Here is a 16,118-nt window from a genome sequence, read left to right on the forward strand (position 1 = left end):
AGCACACACCACAACCACTCTCTTCTGGCTATTATTAGAGAGACTTCAGCTCGTGTCAAATCAGAGCCAAGTTCTGAACTGGATGGAGTACCTCCCTAAACACTTTTGTGGCCACAGCCATGGGGTCAAACATAAAGCCACCCTGCCCACAGATGTTGCCTGCCCACCTCGGGCTTCTTCCACAAGCAAGGAGTGGGAAGAGGTGGGGGTGGGGGGAGGTTGAAGAGGAGCGTTGCCGGCTTAGGGAAATCTCTTAGCTCACCCCTTCATCCTCCAGCCTTCTACCACCAACTGAAGCACCCACTCCCTGTGCTATGCAAGGACTGGCTTAACAGCTGTAGTCTCTGAAGTTTTACATCCCTGCTTTCAGGGTCAGGTCTTGCCCAGCACACTGGAAAAGAGCAGGGTCCTGACAGCATGTCTGTGTTGAATGGGCAAATGTGTGACCAGTGCCGTATTCAGAAAGCTGCCTCCTACCCTAGAGTTTTCCTCAGGGAAATAAATGTGTGTTTGAGCTGTCAAGTATCTGTTATTGTTCTTGGTCAGAGATGAAGGCTTCTCCTGCGTTGAACTAAGTCACAGCACTCCTGCTCTTTGATTGACCCATAAACTGGCTAACAAAGCCATGACATCTTCAAGTGGCAACATTGCAGCAGGCAAGACTGAATCCCCTAGATAGTCCTCCACAAGCCATGAAGAAAAAAGTCTTGCTAAATCTGATTCCTTTTTTGTCACATCAGATTATAAGTGTGTGCACTTTGATAACTCCCTTATGCAAGAAGGGAGCATCAGCACCTCAGTTTTGGTGGAAGGGGAATCAAGACACTGTGAGACTTGCCTAAAATGGAACCTACACAGCGCAGTTCTCAGAAATAATGGTTTCAAAGGAAGCTGTGCTGTCCTGGCATGATGCTGACTGGGGCACCTCTGTTCCTTAGGCAGTGCATGGGGCACAGTGGCAGGCACCCCAGCTTGCCTTGTGGACCACAGGTGCATTAAGCAAGGGGATGTATAACTCAGCCAGCATTTGCTGACAGAACCATGCATCTGAATTTAACAGATCTGTGGACTCTGTCAAATTAAATAATGTTGCTCCTGCTTCATCACTCAGACTCTTTGGTCTTCAAATCCTGAGCTGCACTGTGTCTCAGGTTTAGGGAGCAGCACAAGGAACACGTCTTTCCTGGCAGTCTGGAGCATTTGCTAGGATAGGAAATAGGGCTGCTGCTGAGATATTTCCAATTTTTGACTGTTTAGAAGTGACTGAATACCTGAATAAACTCCTGTCTTGAAGGGTTTTTTAACCCTTTTTAAAAACCCTTTTCTTCTCTTCCTTCTGGTCATATAATATCTGAATTTAATTTATTTACAGCCAAATTTCTGGAAGCAGCCATCTCAGAAATGTTCCTCTATCATAGCTATGTAGTAAATGACAATCATAAATCTTTAAAACCTTTGGTAATTCAGTCGTACACTAATTTGGGTATTCAGGCATAGCATCATTGAACTACATTATTAAGAAACTATTCAGAAGTTATGTCATGTAAGTAATAAAATATTTTCTGTCAGAAATACTTGATCTCTCCTTCTAGCCATCATTCTTTAGCCCGTTAGTGCTTCATCTGTTCATTGAAGCGATAATTGCAACTTCTATATTTTCTCTCAGATTCTTTTTCATATTTTATTTCAAAAAACAGCTCCTATCTTTTTAAGTCATCAGACAAATTATTCAGTGTCTCCCAGTCACAATAAACCCATTATAAAAGAAAATGGAAGACTGAATATGTCTTCTTTTGGAAACCACACCAGTTGCCACCATTTTGCCTTGAAAAGACAAAGAAGGTATGCATGTAAAGGCCAGTATCCTCCATGAAATTCCATCTACTGCATCCATGAAGAAAGCTAGAGACTTTCATTATTTCTCATGGGCCACAATATATGCTTGCTCAGCATGTGTTCACATGGTACCAAGAGCCTACAATACAGTAGAGGATATTCTGGAGAAGATACGCATTTATCCTGTGCTTCTAAATACAAAATTCCGTATGTTATTGGAAAAGAAAGTTTTACCTCTCCAGGATCTGACTTTTTGGGAGTTCCCCTGGGAACTTTCTGACTCTCCATATCAATAAGCACAAAGAAAGTCCATGAGACACAACATAGCTTGCTGAATGCAGTGGAAAGAGCAATGAAACCCCACGGCACTAGGTCAACTTCCAGGGCAGAGATTACTCTGTATTTCCACAGTCAAGTCTCAGTTGAATAAGACTGCAGTATTCTTGGGTTCACAGGACACGGGGTGGCCTTGGACAGTGGCACTCACTCTCTTGGATGTGTATGTGCACCTGCTTGGATTTGCCATTCTGTCTGTGACACTGGAAGCTTCCTTTCAACCTGCAAAAGTGGATTTCTGAAGTATTCCTAACACATTTCTGTCTGTGATTTCCCAGAAGGGAAAAGGATGAATCCACATACGGTAGCTGCACATACACAGAATGCCTGAAGCTTGTGGAAGTGCAGATTTATTGCACGGCACAGAGAGGTGAGGAAGTACGTGCAACCCGGGCTGACTGTCCAGGATGTTCCACCATAGGGCTCAGGCTCAGCTCTGCTCATAGTCTGCAGCTTTGTGACTGTACATGAATGTGTGAATCACAGGTGTGGCTCCTGGGCTGCAGAGCCTGTGTGATGCTCCTAGCATTTACTGGGTCCTACATTGAATAGACAGATGCAATAGATGCAACTTGAGGTATATAAATATATATATTATGACTAATTCACATGCATAACCTCATTGATACCAACATTGAGAAATGAGTAGCAGGAAAAAATATAGGAAATCCACATCTTCTTTCCTATACAAAATAACACTTTTCAGTGTTTGTTCTTGTTGGATTTGATTTTTTTGGACATTGTTTTGAAAACATCTACTACATTTCCCATTAGGTAGAGAAGTATACTTCACTTGCTCCTTTGGTGTACATTTTCTGTACACTTTCTTGTGTACACTGTTCTATGTATAATTTACACGTACTCTTCTGACTGATACACTTTTATTCTGATCTGTACACTGTCTTTCTGACTGGTATGCTGTCTTTCAGACCCAGATACAAAGGATTTACAAGGATTTGAGATTTTAAGAGAGATAGTAAGATTTTCAATGGCCTGTTCTATGTTCATTATGTCTTCTCTGCTGAAATGATAAAAAATAAAACATGTCCTGTTTCCAGAAAATTTCGATTGCTTCCATTGTGTTTTCCTAAAAACATCTATTTCCTTCATACTACTTAAGAGTGTAACTCCCCCATATGGCTGAGTCAACAGCTACTACAAATTGCTTAAAAATGAGGAAATGAAGAAATTTCTGTTTGGACTGTGTATTTGCACACCTCGGTAAAAATATTACTGCGTAATGACTGTAAGATCTGGCTGTACATTCTTTAGAGACAGAGCAGATTTCAAAGAGTCTTGTTTTGAGGTTTAGGCAAACACCTTCATGAAAGTGCTAAACTTACCAATGTCACACAGTTATGCTGGCTCTTTTCTTCATTTCCCCAAGGAAGTGTGAGAGGATGCATCAGTGATCATCACAAAGATGTGAATAGACCACTGTATTCGAAGGTTTGTATTAATGATATGGGTGTGTAGATTTCCAGTGGGTTCTACTGCTGCTGTTTACTGTCTGTGTGATGGTAAATCCTCAGAGCTCTGGCAAAGTTTAAAGATATTGCAGAAGTTCACATAAACATTTGCAATTTCTGGTTTCATGGCCCTAAACTGGACAGCTGATATCCATAAAGAGATTTAGAGCATGGCAGAGTCCTGCATGATGCTTAAAATCTGGGAAATGGTGATAGGAACAGAGCTGTTATTTGCAAAATGAGATTTTTATCTGGTCCAACTGCTTCTGTACTTTTAGAAGTGGCACAAACCCAAGAGACATACTTGCTAGCAGCAAGAAGAAGAGTAAGAGTGATGTAAACTAACACTAATAGAAATCTTTGAGAATACACATGAAATTCAAAGTACAGAAGACTACTTAGGGACCAAGCCTGAGTTTCTGCCACTTTTACCAAGGCAGGCCTGCCGTCAACCAGCAGTTCTTGACTGTAACCTCTCACAGTCCCCACCAAAGAAGAAAGTATACATTTCTAACTTAATCCAGACTGCCACATGGTAAAGCCATCTGGGAGGATATTTTGAAGGAAACAGATGGAAAAGGAAGAGATTCCTCTGAATGTAGTATAAGATTTACATTATCCTCCATGAACTTCCCTGTAGTCCCCATGTTTATATAATTTATCACTATTTCCTTAGACAGCTCAGATTAGAAAGCCTGCATGAGCTCATGTTCTTGTTGTTAATTCTGAGTCTGAACCTCCCTACTTTAAAGGGAAATTAGGTACTATAAAAAGAAATCAGAGAAAGGCAACCAGACCTGAGTGAAACCCAGCAGCATGAAGTTCATGGTCATCCCAGGAATTACACTGTTTTACCTCTCCTTTCACTCTCAGGAAGACACTGTCATGAGCATTTGCTCACAGTGATAAATTTTGTTCTTTGCCATGCACCTATAACAGCAAAATTGCAATGGTGTGGTACTGTGTGAGAGCAGGGCCTGTTAAAATCCAGGAAGGGTTGAAGATAAGTTCATCCTTTTGTCTAAGGATTAAAACCAGAAATGTTGTCTGTGTAAAGATATGGCATATAAATAATTCAAGGTGTTCTTTCACCAGTCAGTTGTGGTAACTGGAGAGATCTAAACAGCCTTCTCTCTCCTTTCATGTATTCTTCTGTGCCTCCTCGCTTTCTGCACAAACACTTCCATTACTAATGGGAATGTCAAAGGGCTTTCTTTTCTCTGTCTCACTCTGTCCCTGCCTACAGAGATGCTGCTGAGGCACCACTGCAGCAGCGGTGGCATCCAGCTGGTTGACACATGCTACAGCTTCCCTACCAGAATCCCTGCTTCAGCAAATGGCCAGGAAAATCCATATGGGGAATGCTAGTGTTTCAGTTCAAATGCCTACATCATTTTGCCATCAATTAAATATGTCATTACTTTGTTCTGCTACAAAACAACAGAGTCCAGGTCCCCTCTGTCCTCCAACACTCAGCCCAGCTTGAGTCCCAGGTATTTCCTCTTCTCATGCACCCAGGGTTGCACAGGGTTACTGTGCAAACAAAACACTGGCAGGAGTCAGTGCCTGGGCAGCCTGGAAACCTGGCAGCACTATAAGGCCATTGGCAACAATGGTTTTTGCTAGCCTAGGCTAGAGCCATCAGTTCTGAACCTGTACGTTCTGCTGACCTCAGTGGGATTGAGCTCTGATGCAAACCAGAGGAAAGGCATCATTAACAGCCTCCTGGGAGTCTCTGCCTCCTGGATTTGGTCTCCTCTCTGCAGCAGGGTTTAGCCTCCCTGTCTCTCAGGTGCCACAGAGGAGATAGCTGGCTTTGTGCCCACCGGCAGATTTACTACCATGTTGTGGTAGGAGTAGCCTGATTTGAGCAGTAACATTTGAAGGCTATAAGCAAGACATGGAGAGGAAATATCTTCTGTTAGAACAGCTTGGTGTGCTCTGAATTGTGTGATGTAGTCAGATCACACATAGTAAGTCACTGGGGACTTAGGCTGTGTTTTTTGCATAAGCTGGCCTAACAAAAGACATTACCTCTCCTTGCAAAACTTAACCTTACTTGAAAGTACTACTACATTCATCCTGTGTGTTACCTCCACCATTCAGAGACATTAATATTATGAGCTGTGCCATGGATTCATCATTGCTGCAACTGTATTGATTTCTTTTGTAGAAATCTGATTCCTGCACATGCTTTGGAGGGTTACATCATTTTCCCCCTTCAACTCACAGCTAGGATGTTTTCTGTTTCATATGCAACAGCCCCTAATTCAGATTGCAGTTGATATTATGACAACTGTACACTATATAATAATGTATTAGAACCATAAGGTGGAAAAATGAAAGTATTATTCCTTTCTCAAAGCAGACCTCTTTCCAGAAGAGCAATGGACCCTTTATGCTCTTGACTCAGCAATCATTCATGTACATGGAGGTACAGCAGCACAGCCCAGCAGTGATGGACTTGCTCCCATGCCCAGAGGTTTTTTTCTGTTGGTGCACATATAACAAAGTGTTAGAGTTAAGTTCTTGGGTTCACAGGGCAGACTGGGAGAAGAAAATGAAGTGGATTGTAACTGCAGTGTTTGACTGGTTTCATGATATGTTGTGGCTTGCATTTTTTTCAAAGTGTTAAAAAGGTATAATACTACCCCAAACAAAAAATTCCAATGTGTTTGTTAGTCTTTATGATGGATCTAGTCTAGTTACCAAATGCAGCCTATTACATTTTGTGGATTTAGAGAAGCTTTTAGTGTGTTGATGCAGAGCGATGCATAGTCCCCAGGCAGTGCAAAGGAGAGCCCTTTATTGCAAAAACCAGGCCTTTTTAAGCAGTTAGCTGGTTATCATTTACAGAGTTTTATGGCACAACAAGCCCAAGTCAACCAACCACCATACACCACGATGTGGACATGTGGCAGACACACAGGATGTCTCTCACATCTCTCTACCCCTATTCCAGCTGAATCACTCTTCCATAGTTCTCTTCTACTCAGTCTAAGTAGCAGGCCTGAGCCATGATTTTACAAGGGTAACAAGGCCCTTATTTTATAAGGCTCTACCTATACACAACATTTTAGACAAGTAGAGAGATGGGTTTTATGCATATGCCCCTCCTTGCTGTAATGCAGTTCCCACCTATCTACATTCAGGACACACAGAGATATTTATTACATGCTGGACTCACATCACAGAAGTGTGCATTATCTGCAATTATCATTGCATCATCACTGCAAGGTGACCAATGCAGAAAGAGGACAATTCTGAGGAGACACTGTTCGCTGCTTCCTCCTCTCTTTCCCAAGGGCCACCACATGCATTGTTCTGGTGGTTGTGCCCAGCAAGCCAATAGCTGTCCCCCAGCTCATACAATTGATGCACTTCCCTTCTTTCTTTACAGTGAAAGAGGCGAGTTGAAATACTGAAAAATTATTTCACTTTAAGTAGTCTAAATAATTGAAATTAATTTTTCTTACCTGAGCAGGCTTCTTTTGAACCACTTGCTGAGGCTGCAAAGTAAAACAAAGGCACAGTGAGAAATGAAATTAAGTGAGAGCACTTAACTGTGACTTTATGAGTGCTAGGAAAAATATTTTCAGCAATAGAAATAAAACAAATGGAAAGCCCACAGTCAGAAATGGAGAGATGAACATACCCAGCTCTCACACACAGCCTCTCCTATACCTATCTACAACTTTGCTCTGAAGTAGTTCATATTACTGTGGGTGGAGAGAAGTACGTTAAGTTTATACAATTAAAACCAAGGTGAAATCTCATTTGGCATGTTACATCTTTCAGCTCTTCTATGGTACTGCTGCCTCAGCTCATCAGACCATGAGAGTGACCTGATTTTATAACTAGATTTTGTTGTCTCTGCTGCTGCTCTCTTACAACACTCTCAGCTGTGAGTGGAGTGTCCTGCTGCGGGGAAGCCCTCCCTATTCATCATGAGCAGGGTCAAAGCTCAAGCAGAGAGGTGCAGGATACATAACCCCATTCCTGAGCCACGGCTTCCCACTTGACCAAAGCCACCCTTGCCAAAATCAAGGAGACTGGGATGGACAGTGGTTCCAGCCCTTGGAAGTTCTGGTTTGAGACCTTCAGCTGCATGATGGTGATGCTGTGCTGACTCTTGTAAGCCTGTTGGTGTGATTATGGGGATGCCCATCATTGGCCAGGTTGGGTGTGTCCACCTGCCTAATGCAGGACCTGGTGGCACCACCATGGATTCTCAGCAGGCCTCTCTCCTGGCTGGTCCCACCCAGGACTGGGAAACACAGTCCTCACATGAGTCAGGAGACCCACCAAGGTGCTGGTGTGCTTCACCCCCACTTGGGAGGAGTGCCAATTAAGGAACAAATACAGACATGCTTAAAATACACCAGCACTGTCCAGATGATGGGATGACCCTTGTGGGTGCTAGGAGCAGCATGGAACAATAAGACCATAGATAAAGGATGAGATCCTGACACAGATAGGACAAAATGGCTTTTCTTACTTCAGTGGGACAAAGTTGCTGCCTGCCCCCCCCGACATTCTGTTTTTAAAGTCCATGAATTGCACCCAATGATTTTTCTCCCTGCTCTTCCTTCCTGCTTTTCCCTAATCCCAGCCATGATTTTAGTGCCTTGCTTGGGCAGAAGCCAACATGCCGTCCCTCTGCACAGCCAAAACCCTAATTTTCATGACAGTGTAGTAGGAAATAACTGGAATATTTCTGAATAAGCAGTTTAGTGTAATTGGCCTTTCAGTGCAGTATTTCAGTGGGAAGGATCAATGAAAATGTAAATTAAATGCAACTGATTAAATTCAGGCTGCCCACCACAAGTATCCCATTTTAACAAGAGATGCCTTGTTTATTTTCAGTCTTTTTCTAACTCAGTGGAATCCTACTGCTCTTATATTTTTGTATAACAGGCTCCAAGTCCTGCTCTCAAATAAATATGAGAGGAAAAAAAAAAACTATGTGATGACTGGGTCTGTCTTTAAACTTCAGGGTGGACCCTTCCCTTTTCCATTAAATTCCCTGGCAATGGAGAAGCTATTATCAAGGCACACATTTTACTGATGCCTTCTCCAGGTGGACTGCAGCCCCTGAACTCATTAATGGACATTTGCTGCCCTTGGACAAAGGAATGATTTGTTTTAAAGGAATTTCTCATAATTACAGAACTCATTGAGCTCTTCTGTAATCTGCCAATAATGTTTTTTCACTTTATTTTCTTTTTTTTTTTCTTTTTTTTGCCTGTTGATTACACCTGTATGTGTGTCTACTCCCAAACCACATGAAATCCAGACATTTTTAGAGGCTGTTTTCTCCAGCTCAGAAATCTCCATATATTTTTGGCCACGCACTCTATGTTCATGTGGCTCTCACTCACTGTAGCTCAATGAAATCTTCTGAAAGAGCTGCCAATTCACCATATTTTCCATGAATTAGGTCCTGACACTTCAATGAGAGGAAAGACAATGTCTGAATCAAGGCCAGCTCTGGCTTTCTGCCTAGTATGTGTCACAGTAATTCTACCAGCTGCCCTTCTACACAGCAGTTCATACTTTTCAGACCACCAAAAAGCCCCTTGAATACTTTCAGTAATAGCTGGGGCTTGAGCCATCAGCATGTTTTCCCAGCCTCTGGCACCCAGTGGCTTTGGACTGGACCTTGAAAGATTTTTTGCATGTGTTTGTTTTGTTTTGTTATTTTTATGAATGGCTTCCACAGGGGACTCTGACTCCAGCACAACCCTATCCAGCCATTCATAAAAAGCAGAGGGAAAATATTGTACTTTGCCTAGTTGGAAACTGTCTCTGACACTGACCAAGGCTTTCAAGAATTTTAGTCATTCAAGACCTTTGCTATCGTAGTGCTTCATGCTGAGAGCTCCTTGGCAGAGCTTGCTTACTGCCAGCTAGGTTTCCACTGGACTCGGGATCTGGAGTTCAGCATATGTTATGCTTGCTCCTTTAACTGGAAGAAGCTTGGCTGTGCAAGCCCAGAAGCAGGGCTCAGTCCCTCAGGCAGTATTAGTGGCACACCCACTGACACGCTGGGAGCCGTGCCCACTCGTGTCACATTGAGGGCTCTGGCTCATGGCAGCTGAGTCGCTGCAAGTGCCAGCTTTCAAAGGCATTGCTGCTCCTGCTTCAGCCTGGCTGAGTGGGAAAGGTGGCTGCACATATAAATCCAGTAAAGTCCAGTCCTGTGAGGACTAGTGTTCACTTAGGTCACCCTGACCAAAATAACTGAGGTGTTCAGGATTACAAGACATTTCCCAAGCATCCCTTTAATTCCGCTAACTGCTGTGGATGTGCTGCCTTTGGAACCATTTTGACACACTGTAGATACTAATGCTTCAACTTGCTAAAGTTTGTGTTTACTGAGTTAAAAGATCTTTTCAGGGCTTTGAAAGTGACACCTCTGATTCACAAGTGTTGCCATCTGCATGTTCAATTAACTGGGAAGAAAGACAATCTGCCTTGGTTATGGAAAAGACTGGAACTAAAAGATATCCACGGACAATAAACTTTAAATAGGTGCTCTGGATCAAAATAAAGTTATAAGCAAGAAAAGAGAGCTCTCAACTTTTACATATTGTCCCTGCTAGGAGCCTGCAGAGTAAGATGGTAGAACTTCTACTCTGTCAGAGGTTCTGTCACTTATGTTAGCCATCTCAGGAGGAGATTTGTGCAACAGAAATGCTTTCACATTTCATTTTTATCCTAAGTTTCAAAAACAGCTATTGTACACTGCATGTACATCAGCTGACATTCCATACACGTGAAATCAAACTTCAGGGGTTTTTACATCATATGCAAGTACAAATCAACACTAGGTATCTTTTTTAAATATATGTGAGACAGAAAGAACAAATGACAGTGTTGGAAAAATCCTATGACCTGGTCATTTAAATGTCTATCAAACAAGAACAAATCCAAAATGCATCAGTATTTCTTATGCTTAAAATATTAAGTATGTGAGCTAAGGCAAAAGATAATTCTTTAAAATATGATGATAATATTCCTGACTTTGAACAGGAAAAACCCCACAAAATGCCTGAAAAGGAGGATATACAAAATTTTGATGGTTTTATCTTTGCTGTAACTTTTGACTTTTAAAGGCTCAACTGTTTCTCTTCAACATTTATTCCACTCCTCTGTCACACATCCCCCATTTTGTTTTTCTATTTTCAAATTCTGTTACTTTACTTTATGTCAATATCATACATATATCCTGATAGCTCATACTGATCAAACAATGTTTTTGTTTCTATATGAGAACAAAAGAGCAGCCTCATGTGATGAGTTCATATTCATCTTGTACCAGAAGTCTAAAGTTGTATTAAATTTGATTTGTCACACTTCTCATTCACAGAAGTCCTTCTTATCCTGTGACTTTTCCTAGTTTTATAAAGCTAAGAAAGGAAAATGGAAGGTTAAGGGTAAATCTATATCAACTAGCATGAGCAATGCTGGAACACATTTTTAATGATCAGAAATAAACGCACTGGTTTGAATGCAAATCATCCCCTGACTGTTATTCCTGAAGCTCCAAGGGTAAGCTGCACCCACATGGTGCTCTCAGATTTTCTGTTTGTGTGTTTCTCTTCAAACTGAGTATTATGAAGATGTCTGATTGATGTTTCTTGGCAACAGTGACTCTTTGTTTTTTCCCAACAGCTTGATGGAGATAAGAGATTTGCATGGAGGTAGCTCTGCTGGGGAGACTAAATGGAAACTAACACCCAGTTAGTATGACATTTATAGTGCTGACAGCTCAGTGTTGTGCAGAGATCATTAAAATAATTTCATGGGTCATCCAAACACTTGTAGTTCTAAATTAAAAGATGAGTAAAACCATATTTAATCTTTTTGTCTACATATCCTTGAAAAATCAGGAAGTTCATATTATACCATTTGAAACCAATATAATCCAAAATAAATCATGTCTTACAAGGAGTTCCATATGACAGCAGAGTAACTACCATTATGCCCTACAGCTTTAATTGGTTTGAGTCCAGCCTTTCTCTCCCTCTTCCAGCACAGAATGATACAGTGCTGGGACCAGGGACTGACATAGCCTGCCAGGAAACCCTCACCTTCCAGCAAAAGCCACTTGCAGCTTCCTGATCATCAGCAGAAATCTTCCTGAAATTGCATGGGACCATGTGCCTGCCTTTCACTTCTCAGGTCCAGGTATGCTCATGGCTTGCTTTAGCAAGAATCTCCCTTTTGAGGCAGTAGCAGAACTGCTTTTTTATCCCTTCAGTAGTGAGGGGACTTGTGTTTTGGAAGCACAGGTCATGAATTCTCCTGCCTCCATCACATGTTTGCAGTCAACTGGCAACCGTAGTGTCTGTGTGTGCACACTGCTGTGGGTCATTAGAATCTAACAGCAAAAACATCTGGCCCTTAGAATTCAAAGGAGATTTCACAGTTCTCTGTGCAGTCTCATAAATGAGGCTAATAGTAATCTGTGGAGAATTCTGGCAAAATCTGTGAAACTATTCTTTATTTTTTATCCTACTTGGCACTCCTCTGAGTTTTTAATACAAAGTCAAATAATTGCAAAAATATTTATTAGCTTTTAAACTGACCTTCCCTGACTGATGCTGGAAAAGTCTACAACATGTCAGAAGCTGCACCAGGCAGTCGATAATAAAGAGTATTTCTATTCCACTTGTTGGGGAGAGCAGAGAGCATCAGAGTTTTCCAAGTACACAGAGTGACTTTTAATAGTTACTTGACAGGCATAAAAATTTTATATTTAATTTGGCAAATTCAAAGTACTGCTTCAAATGACTCTTCTGGTAGTCTTAGAATTCAGGCAGTGGCACATATATCCAGTTAGGTATGTATATATCCAATGGAAGTCAAGAAACTGACTTCATCAGGGTTAGGATTTCATGTACTTTGTTTACAGAAAGCTATCTTCATTACAAAATATCTGTAAGCTGCTTCATTTGGAATGATTTTACATTCTGAGAGGAATAAAACAGTGAAAGAAATGTATTTAAAAATCGAATTCTGTTTTCTTTTCTGCTCATATAATCCACTATTTCTCAGTTGCTTTGACCCAACCTTACTCCCACCATTACAGATCTTGACAAGTACAAATTTAATAGTTAGAGCAGGAAGGGAAAACCCATCATCTTTATTAATCTGCTAGCTGAACTGTACGTCAAGCACAACAATATTGCAGTGAGTTTATCAAGGATATAATCAAAATTCAAAGCTAAGTAGCTGTTAGTTCAGTGTTCTTCAGAGATGTTAATAATTTTTATAATGCTTCAGCCAGTATTGGTTACATTTCCACAAAATATTTAGGGCAGCGCAGCTTATGAAATATCCATTTAATGAGCCTAGTATCTGTATTTCAATACCATAAGCAAAGTTTAAATTGGTGTTCTCATCTAAAATCAATACTTCAAGCTCGTCAGCAGAAGGATCTGCTGTTGCTGACTGCTCTTTTCCAGAGTCACTGCTGCTCTGTGGGGTTTCCCTGTTACTTCATTATGATCTGTCACACACTTGATAAGCTTTCCTGATGCATTTTGCTTAAGTTTAGTTTGGCACTCTGTGCATTTTGCTGCTAAAATATTAAGAAGTATCTTCTGTCTTTCAGAATAATTCTAGCACACAGTTCAGCATTGAGGTTTCCTTGATATACACTTAAGGAAACACGAGCTGGCTCTTTTGTCTGGCAAACGTCATATGTGTCTGTCTATTTATAACTCCCTACACAGACAGACTATTGAGAAAGCCAGAGGGAAGGTTTCAGTCATTCTTAGCTATAGTGCAAAGAAAAAACCTTGCATTTCAGCAGACAGAAATATAAATTTTAAGTTCTTTGCAAAGAAATCAAGCCCTCATTAATGCAGACCTGTCCAGGCAAATAACTATTGTGCAACTGTTATCTCCAGACTATCTTGTCTGTTTGGATACGGCAGCTCCTGTGTTCACCATGCATTTCTCTTGGCCCATGTGGAAATGATTTTTGGTCACTGCTAAACAGTCTAGATCTGGATTGATGACCTAGAGGTGGAAAGTATCACATTACAGTCTGGTTCCAACTTTGGTTTTAGAGTCTTCTCTTTCTTGTTGCTCAGGCACCTCCGTCCACAAGGACCAAAACCCAGGGCAGTTTCTGCTGCAGAGGTCATTCCCACTGGAAACACTGCATGGAGCTGATCAGAGCTGCAGGACTGTCAGCAGTGAACTCATCTCTGGACCTGACTGCCAGGAGCTCCCGAATACTCTTGACCTCTGCATTGATCTCCAATGAAGTTACGGAATAAATAGCATAAGGGAGTCCCAAACAAGCCAACCTGCTGCAAAATCCACTGCTGTTTGGATTCGAACTTCAGTGGTTTTGCTCAAAATGTAACTGTTGTCAGGCAGCATTTCCCTTTATGGCCTCTGGTGTTCACTCTTCTCAATTTTGAGGTTACAAAGACACCAACTCATTCAGTAACAGTGTCCTCATGTCATTTAGAAACCTGAAATACGCACAGCCCATTTTCCACACTGTAGGCTTAGATACAAACAATCAAATTAATTTCCAGGTCTATGGAAGCTTCTGCTAACAACAGGTCCAAGCCTAGAAACAGGAACAAAGAACTGAAGTGGCAGTGATTGAAAACAAAGTGTTAACTGCTCCACTGGGCAGACCTGGGATTACAGCAGTGTCCCAGCAGTACCAGGTGGTGACACTCTCCCTGGCCATACCTCCACCACGGTGATGAAGCAATGGCCACGCCACAGCCTGGACCTGTACTTCTCAAGAGGGAGAATACTGATGAAAATACAGTATGCACTTCCCCTGGCCCTCAGGCACCTTCACCACTCTAGAAAGACAGCCATTCAAGCTACCTTGAAAGTTTGAGATTTGAGCCAAGCAAAGTGTTGTGACCTCCCTTGGGTATTTCCCAGTGGCAGTCTGTGGCACATCTCTTCAGTTTAGTGCTGCATACTACAAGACCTGCTGCCTCCAGAGATTTGTGCTTCTTGCTTTAGTGAGACACATCTCAGCCAGAGCAGAACAGTATCAGAGTGGGCACTGTGGGAAGGCAGCTGCAGGAGACAGTCATCAGCCTAGAAAACCTTCAGACTTCACCAACAGGAGAAAACAATCCAGTCCAGGACCTCTGACTGGCCTTTATCTATACCACCTTTCTTCCAGACTGCCTAGAAGGAAGAGTCCTGGGTTGTGCTACTTCCTCAGCCACATCTGTTACGTGGCAAAGGACAAGACGGTGAAGGAAAGCAAGCTCCCAGCTGCACAGCACAGACAAGTGCAGGACAGTGCTTGAGGCTGTCTGCATTCAGGCACTGCTCAGCTCACTGAGCTCAGACACAGCACCAGGTACTGTTGGGAACAGCTGCCCCCTCATCTGCACAAACTGGGGTAAGGATACAAGAGATCTTAGGCAGCCATTTTTGCACAGCCATTTCTACTCCTTTAGGGATATAAAGCATCTTGTACAGACCTTATGTGGTCAGCCCCAGGCACAGCCCTCAGCTCCTGCAGGAGCTTCCCTTTCCCACTCCACCCATTGCCTCCCTGACCTCCCATTGCCCTCTGATGGCTGGGCAGGGCTTTCTTCCAACAAAAAAGCACACAGGGCAAGGAAGGCAAATCGCCTATGCCTGGTTGATTTTCTGCAGCTGAAGATCTGGCCTGAGGCATTTATCTTGAATTTCTTTGTCTGAGCAGATCCATTGGTAGCCACATGGTTGGCTGGGGATGTTTTTGTATGTCTGGGATATACAGATGTCTGATAGCTGTCTGTCTATCAAATAGATTTGATAATTATTACTGCCTCCAGGACACTGATGCTAAGAGTGTCTGTCAGAGTCCAAGCAGAGACTGCTGGCATTCTGGCATAATTTCATAAAGAAGTCAGTGTCCAAAATAGAAATGCATTTTCCACGTACTTAAAATATACCAGGGGCTTGGTGGCAAGTTGCTACAATTAATCCACTTCCTGGCTTGATATATTTTGGGATCATTCTGGTGTGTGGTATGTTAAATACTGAACTCAGTTCATATTCTTATTTTTAGATGGAAATTACCTTCATTATGTCCAAAGGCATGATTTCTAGGTCCCTCTTGCAAAGCAGAAAAAGCCCTCCACCATTCCATTGCATTTCTGGTGAGATTTTACTCACAGCAATTTCATTACATGCATCATTGTGAAATCCATGCAACACAGTAATGTATTTAAAAAGACAGTAGCAAACAGCTTGTTTTTGGTTTTTTTTATCTAGCTAGATAAAAAATTTATAAATCATGCAACAAATGATTGCAAACTCAACATCTATCCTATTGTCAGTATCCTATTGTCAGCCTCTCAACAGCAGCAGAAATATGAATAGTGTTTGAGTACATATGCTTCTCTTGGTCTGAAAGAGAGTGAAAAAAGAGGAAGAGAGGGAGGAAGAAAGAGATTCTGCTCTCTATAATCCTGGTGTAATTTT

The 16,118-nt window shown here is 41.9% G+C and overlaps 1 protein-coding gene across 1 annotated transcript in view; it reads right to left on the reverse strand.

Annotated features, from left to right (window-relative positions):
- HMGA2 (high mobility group AT-hook 2) overlaps positions 1-16,118 on the reverse strand; it is a 129,567-nt gene that overhangs the window by 31,196 nt on the left and 82,253 nt on the right. Inside the window, 1 exon segment of the mRNA XM_063396525.1 lies at positions 7,118-7,150. Coding sequence (XP_063252595.1) covers positions 7,118-7,150 — 33 coding nt within the window.

The sequence above is a fragment of the Prinia subflava genome, chromosome 4 (genome assembly GCF_021018805.1).
Source record: "Prinia subflava isolate CZ2003 ecotype Zambia chromosome 4, Cam_Psub_1.2, whole genome shotgun sequence".
NCBI lineage: Eukaryota > Metazoa > Chordata > Aves > Passeriformes > Cisticolidae > Prinia > Prinia subflava.